The 10242-nt window shown below is 45.4% G+C and overlaps 1 protein-coding gene across 6 annotated transcripts; it reads right to left on the bottom strand.

Annotated features, from left to right (window-relative positions):
- Window positions 1-496: 496 nt before the first annotated feature.
- Window positions 497-10035, bottom strand: LOC133381771 (zinc finger protein 160-like). 6 transcript variants are annotated; one of them, XM_061621203.1, is made up of 3 exons: window positions 3801-5452; window positions 3165-3288; window positions 497-3007 (listed from the first exon to the last, which is right to left on the bottom strand). In XM_061621203.1, the coding sequence occupies exon 3, from the start codon at window positions 2922-2924 to the stop codon at window positions 1041-1043; it is 1884 nt and encodes a 627-aa protein (XP_061477187.1). In that variant the 5' UTR covers window positions 2925-3007; window positions 3165-3288; window positions 3801-5452; the 3' UTR covers window positions 497-1040. The 6 variants fall into 6 exon arrangements, with proteins under 6 accessions (XP_061477187.1, XP_061477185.1, XP_061477183.1 ...); XM_061621201.1 differs by having other exon boundaries at window positions 497-3004; XM_061621204.1 differs by lacking the exon at window positions 3165-3288 and adding an exon at window positions 9898-10035 and having other exon boundaries at window positions 498-3007; window positions 3801-3884.
- Window positions 10036-10242: the final 207 nt, after the last annotated feature.

Below are 10242 nucleotides of genomic sequence, written 5' to 3'. Positions count from 1 at the left end.
GGATTGATATGATTTGGATGTCTAAAATCCTAGCGAAGGATATTTTTAAAATGGATATATTACCAAAAACTTTTTCGGACCACAATCCTGTGATATTAACTTTAAAAAAAAAAAATCTTGGATTTAGATGGAGACTAAATGAATCTTTATTACAGAATGACAAAGTAGTACAAGAATGTAAGAAGAAATTAAAAGAGTTTTTTGAACATAATTTACATAAAGGAACAAATGAAAATATCGTTTGGGATACAAGTAAGGCATTTATGAGGGGATATTTTATTAAATGTAACTCTGAATTAAAAAAAAAGAAACAACAGAAAATGCAAGTAATTTTGGAAGAAATAAAACAAAAAGAGGAAGAATTGAAAAAGAATCCAACTAAAGTTTCTATTGTAAATCAAATTAAAATGTTACAGAATCAAGTATCAATGCTGACAGAGAAATTGAAAGGAAACTAAATTTTGCTAAACAAAGGACTTTTGAATTTGCAAATAAACCAGGGAAATGGTTAGCATATAAATTAAGAAAAGAACGTCAAAAAATATTATTTTAAAGATACAAGGAGATGAGACGCTGACAGATAATGTAAAAATCAAAAAGATTTTTCATCAATATTATTCAACATTGTACAAGTGTCAGGAAATTCCATCTGAAAAAATAGAAGAGTATATATCTAAACAGAATTTGCCTAAAATTACAGACTTTCAGAGACAAGCTATTAATGGCCCTATCACGTCAAGAGAGATATCTGAAGCTATAAACAAAATTAAATTAGGAAAGGTGCCAGGAGCAGATGGGTTACTTTAAATGTGTATTCTTTGAGGACTAGTAAGGTTACTCCTTACACTAAAACTGTTCCCACACTCACTGCATTAAAATGGTTTCTCCCTTGTGTGCATTCTTTGATGTAAAGTAAGGCTTCTGCTTATACTGAAGGTATTTCTACACTCCATGCATTTAAATGGTTTCTCCCCTGTGTGTATTCTTTGATGCTTAGTAAGGTTACCGCTTAGAGAGAAGCTTTTTCCCACTCCATGCATTTAAATGGTTTCTCCCGTGTGCGTTCTTTGATGACTAGTAAGGTTACCCTTTTGACTGAAGTTCTGTCCACACTCCATGCATTTAAATGGTTTCTCCCCCATGTGTGTTCTATGATGTAAAGTAAGGCTTCTGCTTATACTGAAGGTCTTTCCACACTCCATGCATTTAAATGGTTTCTCCCCCGTGTGTGTTCTATGATGTAAAGTAAGGCTACTGCTTACGCTGAAGGTCTTTCCACACTCCATGCATTTAAATGGTTTCTCCCCCGTGTGTGTTCTATGATGTAAAGTAAGGCTTCTTCTTATACTGAAGGTCTTTCCACACTCCATGCATTTAAATGGTTTCTCCCCTGTGTGTGTTCTATGATGTAAAGTAAGGCTACTGCTTACGCTGAAGGTCTTTCCACACTCCATGCATTTAAATGGTTTCTCCCCAGTGTGTGTTCTATGATGTAAAGTAAGGCTTCTGCTTATACTGAAGGTCTTTCCACACTCCATGCATTTAAATGGTTTCTCCCCCGTGTGTGTTCTATGATGTAAAGTAAGGCTACTGCTTACGCTGAAGGTCTTTCCACACTCCATGCATTTAAATGGTTTCTCCCCCGTGTGTGTTCTTTGATGAATAGTAAGGTTACTCCGTGCGCTGAAGTTCTGTCCACACTCCATGCATTTAAATGGTTTCTCCCCCGTGTGTGTTCTTTGATGAATAGTAAGGTTACCCCTTTGACTGAAGTTCTGTCCACACTCCATGCATTTAAATGGTTTCTCCCCTGTGTGTCTTCTTTGATGACTAGTAAGGTTACCCCGTACACTGAAGCTCTGTCCACACTCCATGCATTTAAATGGTTTCTCCCCCGTGTGTGTTCTATGATGTAAAGTAAGGCTATTGCTTACCCTGAAGCTCTGTCCACACTCCCTGCATTTAAATGGCTTCTCCCCTGTGTGGATTCTTTTATGAGTGGTAAGCTCAGAGTTCATCCTAAAGCTTTTTCCACAATCCATGCATTTAAATGGTTTCTCCCCAGTGTGGATTCTTTGATGTAATGTAAGCTTACGCCCCTCACTGAAGCTCTTTCCACACTCCATGCATTTAAATGGTTTCTCCCCCGTGTGGGTTCTTTGATGTTTAGCGAGGCTACCAGAGTCAGTGAAGCACTTTCCACACTCCCTGCATTTAAATGGCTTCTCCCCTGTGTGGGTTCTTTGATGTGATGAAAGGTCACAGTTCTGACTGAAGCTCTTTTCACACAGGATGCATTTAAATGGCTTCTCTCCTGTGTGTGTTCTTTTATGTACAGTAAGGGTACCGTTCTCACTGAAGCACTTTCCACATTCCATGCATTCAAATGGTTTCTCCCCTGTGTGTATTCTTTGATGTTTAGTAAGGTTACCCCTTCGACTGAAGCTCTTTCCACATTCCATGCATTCAAATGGTTTCTCCCCTGTGTGTATTATTTGATGACTAGTAAGGTTACCGCTTACAGAGAAGCACTTTCCACACTCCCTGCATTTAAATGGCTTCTCCCCTGTGTGGGTTCTTTGATGTGATGAAAGGTCACCGTTCTGACTGAAGCTCTTTTCACACAGGATGCATTTAAATGGCTTCTCTCCTGTGTGTGTTCTTTTATGTACAGTAAGGGTACCGTTCTCACTGAAGCACTTTCCACATTCCATGCATTCAAATGGTTTCTCCCCTGTGTGTATTCTTTGATGTTTAGTAAGGTTACTGCTTACAGAGAAGCTCTTTCCACATGCCCTGCATTTAAAGGATTTCTTTCCTCTGTGCATTCTGTGAGGCAAACTCTGAGAAGTAGAGGATTTCTTCCTCCCATTCTTTGACTGGTTTCCTTCAGATGGTTTTGGGCTCCTGTCATTTTCAACCATCTCTTTTTATGCTTCACCCTTGGCTATTACCAATGACACCATCGGTGATTTCCTATAATTCTCATTCTTCTGCCCATCATCTGCTGAGGGGGAAGAAGGAGAAAAAAACATAACGTTGGAATTCCAAGGCAAAAACAAAGCATCTCAGCACAGATCAAGCCCAATTAGCTGCTGCTGAATATTGGCATCTCCACAATTCTCCCCTGCTCTGTTTGTATGCCCACCTGCAACCCAAGTTACCTGAACATTCAACAGTCCCACACAGCAAAATGAATTCCTTACAGGTCCATGTATCATTTGATGTCACCAAGCCCTGATGTGTCTGATTTTTCCTCCTGCCGCCAGACAACTGTGGTATACATTTCTTAAAGAAAAATGTATGCAATAAGTAGCAAGGAGAAAGGGGAAAGAATGCTGTGGAAGGGGCTGAACTGGGCATAGCTCACTGCTTCTTGGTTCTTCTGAATGTAACTGCGATCAGAAGAGGTGCTCAGACAGAAATACAGGAACACAGGAAGTTTCCTTATACTGAATCAGACCATTGGTCCTTCTAGCTGCATACTGTCTACACTGGGTGGCAGCTGCTCTGCAGGTGTGAGATGAGGACGCTTTCAGGGGCCTGAAGATTCCAAGGATTAAACCTAGGAATTTCTTCCTAGAACCAAATGTGCCCTACCGCTGAGCTAAGGCAGCGACGCCCCAAGACCAAGATTACATGAGGTTGAGATGATGCTCTGAATCATAGGGGGAACTCCTTACCAGCTAACACACAGCGGGGTGTATATTTCACTGCCAGCCTTTTAATTTAGCCACAAGTCCTGCATCAACGATTTGTCCCCATTATAACATTTCCCCAGATATTTTTCAAATCCGTACCTGCAGATATCTCCCCTTCATCAACGCCCCATCCAATGGGAGCTTGTCCTTCCAGTGAAGAGATGAAGCCCTGTTTGGATATTTCTTTCAAAGGAAGAGACAAGCTGGTTAGTTCTGAACCTAAATTATCCAGGCATTCCATGTCCACCCATTGCTGTGGCCCCTTCCCAAATTCCAAGAAAGGCAGGATCGGAGATCTCCTGGTGATGAATAGACAGGCGTATGTGGAACCCACTGGCACTTGTGAACAGGCAACTGTACACAAAGCTCAGCTCAGTGGCACTATGGAAACCATTCCAGGTAATTAATTTGGGGGATTTCTCAGCAGACTGATAGGAAACTTCAGCCTGGAGGCCACCCCTCCCTTCCCATGTATGCAGAGGAGGCACACAGAAATCAGGCTGCCCAGGACCCCTTTGAGAGGAAGGGTGGGTCAGAATCATTGTGGGTGGCGATACTGGGCTCCAAGAGTAATTAAGTACTCGAGACATACTGTATGTAGACTTTATAAGTATATTGTGTGAAATTCCTGAATAACATACTGTATTACTTAATAAACATGGATTTATATTATTAATTCTGATTTACTGGCTATGGGCAGAGTTGATGTATGCTCACATATATCCACATAGAAATGTGTAGTCAATAAAAAGCATAATCTCCTTCAGCTGTGGAACGCCATTATTTTTCCTCATTTATCCTCAGTCCTGAGATAAGTCTCTGTGGGGCTTCCTCTTTAGATCTGCCTGTTCAGATACTCTGCTGTTGGAAACTGTGCAAGCCCAGGTGAGTGCAGTTGCTGACATACAAGGACTCTGAACAGCTTTAGGCTTAACGGAAAAGGTGAAGAACCCTCAATCCTGTGCACGGGCAAGAAAGAGGTCGTTTAAATGATTTCAGTCCAAAAGAGGAAAGGTTGTCATAAAGGGTGACTTTAACTACCCTCACATGGACTGGCTACATATGTGTTCCAGTCACAACAAACAAGAGAGTCTATAAAAGAGAGATGTCTCCTGCAGTTTTCGATTAGTCTTTCGTGGACTGATCTAATGTATCCAGCAGATTATTGCCTGGAAATTCTGAGTCCCAGTGGGTGAGACTTAAATATATTAATTCTTTTCTATCTATGTGTTAAGATATCTAGACCATGTAAGTAGAGAGGGGGGTGGTTAAGGTGTTGGACTACTACCTGGGTGACCAGGGTTCGAATCCCCACACAGCCAGGAAGCTCACTGGGTGACCTTGGACCAGTCACTGCCTCTCAGTCTCATGAAAACCCTGTTCATAGGGTCACCATAAGTTGGAATCGACTTAAAGGCAGTACATTTACATTTAGATAGATAGACAGATAAAGATAAAGGTGTCCCCGCACTTGTAGTGCGAGTTGTTTCCGACTCTTAGGGTGACGTCTTGCGACGTTTACTAGGCAGACGGTATATATGGGGTGGGATTGCCAGTTCCTTCCCCGGCCTTTCATAAGAACATAAGAAGAGCCTGCTGGATCAGGCCAGTGGCCCATCTAGTCCAGCATCCTGTTCTCACAGTGGCCAACCAGGTGCCTTGGGGAAGCCCGCAAGCAGGACCCGAGTGCAAGAACACTCTCCCCTCCTGAGGCTTTTGGCAACTGGTTTTCAGAAGCATGCTGCCTCTGACTAGGGTGGCAGAGCACAGCCATCATGGCTAGTAGCCATTGATAGCCCTGTCCTCCATGAATTGGTCTAATCTTCTTTTAAAGCCATCCAAGCTGGTGGCCATTACTGCATCTTGTGGGAGCAAATTCCATAGTTTAACTATGCGCTGAGTAAAGAAGTACTTCCTTTTGTCTGTCCTGAATCTTCCAACATTCAGCTTCTTTGAATGTCCACGAGTTCTAGTATTATGAGAGAGGGAGAAGAACTTTTCTCTATCCACTTTCTCAATGCCATGCATAATTTTATACACTTCTATCATGTCTCCTCTGACCCGCCTTTTCTCTAAACTAAAAAGCCCCAAATGCTGCAACCTTTCCTCGTAAGGGAGTCGCTCCATCCCCTTGATCATTCTGGTTGCCCTCTTCTGAACCTTTTCCAACTCTATCATATCCTTTTTGAGATGAGGCGACCAGAACTGTACACAGTATTCCAAATGCGGCCGCACCATAGATTTATACAACGGCATTATGATATCGGCTGTTTTATTTTCAATACCTTTCCTAATGATCGCTAGCATGGAATTTGCCTTTTTCACAGCTGCCGCACACTGGGTCGACATTTTCATCGTGCTGTCCACTACAACCCCGAGGTCACTCTCCTGGTCGGTCACAGCCAGTTCAGACCCCATGAGCGTATATGTGAAATTAAGATTTTTTGCTCCAATATGCATAATTTTACACTTATTTATATTGAATTGCATTTGCCATTTTTCCGCCCATTCACTCAGTTTGGAGAGGTCTTTTTGGAGCTCTTCGCAATTCCTTTTTGTTTTAACAACCCTGAACAATTTAGTGTCGTCAGCAAACTTGGCCACTTCACTGCTCACTCCTAATTCTAGGTCATTAATGAACAAGTTGAAAAGTACAGGTCCCAATACCGATCCTTGAGGGACTCCACTTTCTACAGCCCTCCATTGGGAGAACTGTCCGTTTATTCCTACTCTCTGCTTTCTGCTTCTTAACCAATTCCTTATCCACAAGAGGACCTCTCCTCTTATTCCATGACTGCTAAGCTTCCTCAGAAGCCTTTGGTGAGGTACCTTGTCAAACGCTTTTTGAAAGTCTAAGTACACTATGTCCACTGGATCACCTCTATCTATATGCTTGTTGACACTCTCAAAGAATTCTAATAGGTTACTGAGACAGGACTTTCCCTTGCAGAAGCCATGCTGGCTCTGCTTCAGCAAGGCTTGTTCTTCTATGTGCTTGGTTAATCTAGCTTTAATAATATTTTCTACCAGTTTTCCAGGGACAGAAGTTAAGCTAACTGGCCTGTAATTTCTGGGATCCCCTCTGGATCCCTTTTTGAAGATTGGTGTTACATTTGCCACTTTCCAGTCCTCAGGCACGGAGGAGGACCCAAGGGACAAGTTACATATTTTAGTTAGCAGATCAGCAATTTCACCTTTGAGTTCTTTGAGAACTCTCGGGTGGATGCCATCCGGGCCCGGTGATTTGTCAGTTTTTATATTGTCCATTAAGCTTAGAACTTCCTCTCTCGTTACCACTATTTGTCTCAGTTCCTCAGAATCCCTTCCTGCAAATGTTAGTTCAGGTTCAGGGATCTGCCCTATATCTTCCACTGTGAAGACAGATGCAAAGAATTCATTTAGCTTCTCTGCAATCTCCTTATCGTTCTTTAGTACACCTTTGACTCCCTTATCATCCAAGGGTCCAATTGTCTCCCTAGATGGTCTCCTGCTTTCAATGTATTGATAGAATTTTTTGTTGTTGGTTTTTATGTTCTTAGCAATGTGCTCCTCAAATTCTTTTTTAGCATCCCTTATTGTCTTTTTACATTTCTTTTGCCAGAGTTTGTGTTCTTTTTTATTTTCTTCATTCGGACAAGACTTCCATTTTCTGAAGGAAGACTTTTTGCCTCTAAGAGCTTCCTTGACTTTGCTCGTTAACCATGCTGGCATCTTCTTGGCCCTGGCGGTACCTTTTCTGATCTGCGGTATGCACTCCAGTTGAGCTTCTAATATAGAGTTTTTAAACAACTTCCAAGCATTTTCGAGTGATGTGACCCTCTGGACTTTGTTTTTCAGCTTTCTTTTTACCAATCCCCTCATTTTTGTGAAGTTTCCTCATTTGAAGTCAAATGTGACCGTGTTGGATTTTCTTGGCAATTGGCCAGTTACATGTATGTTTAATTTAATAGCACTGTGGTCACTGCTCCCAATCGGTTCAACAACACTTACATCTTGCACCAGGTCCCGGTCCCCACTGAGGATTAAGTCCAGGGTTGCCGTCCCTCTGGTCGGTTGCATGACCAACTGGTCTAGGGCATAGTCATTTAGAATATCTAGAAACTTGGCTTCTTTGTCATGACTGGAACACATATGCAGCCAGTCTATGTCCGGGTAGTTGAAGTCACCCATTACTACCACATTTCCTAGTTTGGATGCTTCCTGAGTTTCATATCTCATCTCCAGGTCTCCCTGAGCATGTTGCTCAGGGGGACGATAGATCGTTCCCAGTATTAAGTCCCTCCTGGGGCATGGTATCACCACCCACAACGATTCTGTGGAGGAGTCTGCCTCTTTTGGGGTTTCGAGCTTGCTGGATTCAATGCCTTCTTTCACGTATAGAGTGACTCTGCCACCAATACGTCCTTCCCTGTCCTTCCGATATAGTTTATATCCAGGGATAACCGTATCCCACTGGATATGGTTTACCCCCCGAGATAGATAGATAGATAAATATAGATATAAATGGCATATCGCTTTCCTCTCTGCTCAGTTTCCCTCGGGATGCTTGACCTACAAAAGGCCTTCATATTTAGGCCCTAACTCTATGTCAGACCCCTCCTCATTTCTCCCAGATGGTTTTCTAGGCCCTTCTCACCTACTTCGCCCCCCCCCAATCCGGCCTTCACTCTCTCCCTCTCCTCTCATATCCCCTCCTGCTTCCGCAAAGCCTTTCCTTCCTGGCCAACCCAGAGTTGCTCCTCCAATCTGTGAACAATTTCAGGCTCTTGTTACGGGGCCTTAACTCACGTCTGGGTCACAAAACAAAAGCCTGTGCGTATACTGGTCAGATATCACGGCCAGGACAGCGCAAATCGGCCTTGTGCATGTGGCCTATTGGGCTTCTGCTGGGAGGAAGGGTGGGATGGATAGATAGATAAAGTGGGAGTGCATGAGGCCACTGGCACAGTGGGTGCACAAAGTGGAAAGCTTAACAGCATTCTTGCCTACCTTACAGGGTCGTACTTTGAGCAAATGAGATAAGAATATCCATACAATTTATTATATTTTTATATTTCTACCAAGGCCTTCCTCTCAGGGGTCCACAGTGGGAAATAAACTTTGATGCCCCCCTCCCCTTCGTCTACATAATAACGCTGTCACTGAGGCACAAAGGCAATGCCCCACCTTTGGGTGCTTTTCCTTCCCAAGGAATCGCACAAGGCCAATTTCCCTCCCTCCCAAAATGTCTGTCTATTCCTTTGCCCCCCCAATTTAAAATCTTCCCCCCCCCGTCGGGACCCCTCCAGTTCTGGGGCAAAAACGACACACAGCAGCGCGCATGCACAACAAGCGCTTCCCCCAGTAAGGCTGCTTGCTTCGCGGTGGGGGGTCGGGGACGGCTTCCGAAAAAGCCCCTCGCCAGGGGAGCCCCCGCAGCGGCTCTTTCTGCGGCGTTGAAAGGGGCAAAGCAGGAGGAGGCCCGTTTTAAAGGGCTTTGGGGTCGCCCCCAGCTCTCAGAGATCAGATAAGGGGGCTGGGGGGAGGGGTCAGCAGCAGTGCTGGCTGATGGGGGTCTCCCAGGCCCACTCCCTTCTCCCCTGAGTCAGCTGGAAGGGGACCCCCTCCCTGCCCCCTCTCCCCTGCACAGCCCTTCGGGCTTTGCTAATGCGCTGATCCCCCGTCGAAGTGGGGGGGGAGGCAGGTGAGGTTTTGCAGCAAAAAAACCCAGATTCTCCTCTCCCCCCCCTTCCAGCCCCTTTTAGATCTCGGATCTCCCCAGCATGGATTGCATGAATCAGGGATTCCCGGGGTGTGTGTCTTTTCTCCTTTTCCTCCAACCCCCCCATTTCCCCTACCAAGGGGCGTCACTAGGGCAGTGCGGCAGGTGCGGGCCGCACCGGGTGACACCACGGGCCGCCCCCCCCAGCCGGCAAGAACTCCCCTCCTCCTCCGTCCCGGTAAGCAGAGTAAGCGAGCGAGCGGGCCGCTCCTGGCTCTGCCGCCGCGCCGCCTGCGTCTCTCACTGCGCTGCGAGGAGCTCATCGGATGCCCACCGACGCAGCCCGTCGCCAAAGAGTCCACGGAGAGGGCGGCCGGCCGGGAAGCGGCTGTCTACTCTTCTCGACTGGACGACGCAGCTTCCGCCCGCCCTCCACCCCACTTCCCTTTCTCTCTAGGAAGCACGTTCACTTTCCTTAACCCTTCCGCTGCCAACCTTCTCCTCCTCCACCCGAGAAAGGCGCCTCCTCCCGGCGCACCGCTTTCCCCCTGCAGCCCCGGCCGGGCTGACTTGTCCTGACTCCCGAGAGACTCCCGCTGGGCGAGGCTTGCCCAGGAGGGCACCCTCCCTCGCTCGGGTGGAGCCGCGGCCCCGGGAGCATGTAAATGAGTGTGTGCATTTGGAAAAGGGAGCGACTCTCTCTCTCTCTCTCTCTCTCTCTCTCTCTCTCTCTCACACACACACACACACACACACACACACACACACACACTGCTTTTTTTAAAAAGGCGTACATGCTGTTAATGCTAAAAATAGTGTATGGGTGTGACTGATCTGGGA

This window comes from Rhineura floridana, chromosome 3 (assembly GCF_030035675.1).
Source record: "Rhineura floridana isolate rRhiFlo1 chromosome 3, rRhiFlo1.hap2, whole genome shotgun sequence".
NCBI classification, from domain to species: Eukaryota; Metazoa; Chordata; class Lepidosauria; order Squamata; family Rhineuridae; genus Rhineura; species Rhineura floridana.
Note: the sequence above shows the minus strand (reverse complement) of the source record. Positions and strands in the feature narration are given on the sequence as shown.

Bases quoted from the DNA above. Each gene is read 5' to 3' on its own strand.
- LOC133381771 (XM_061621204.1), bottom strand. From the start codon at position 2,924: ATGGTTGAAAATGACAGGAGCCCAAAACCATCTGAAGGAAACCAGTCA.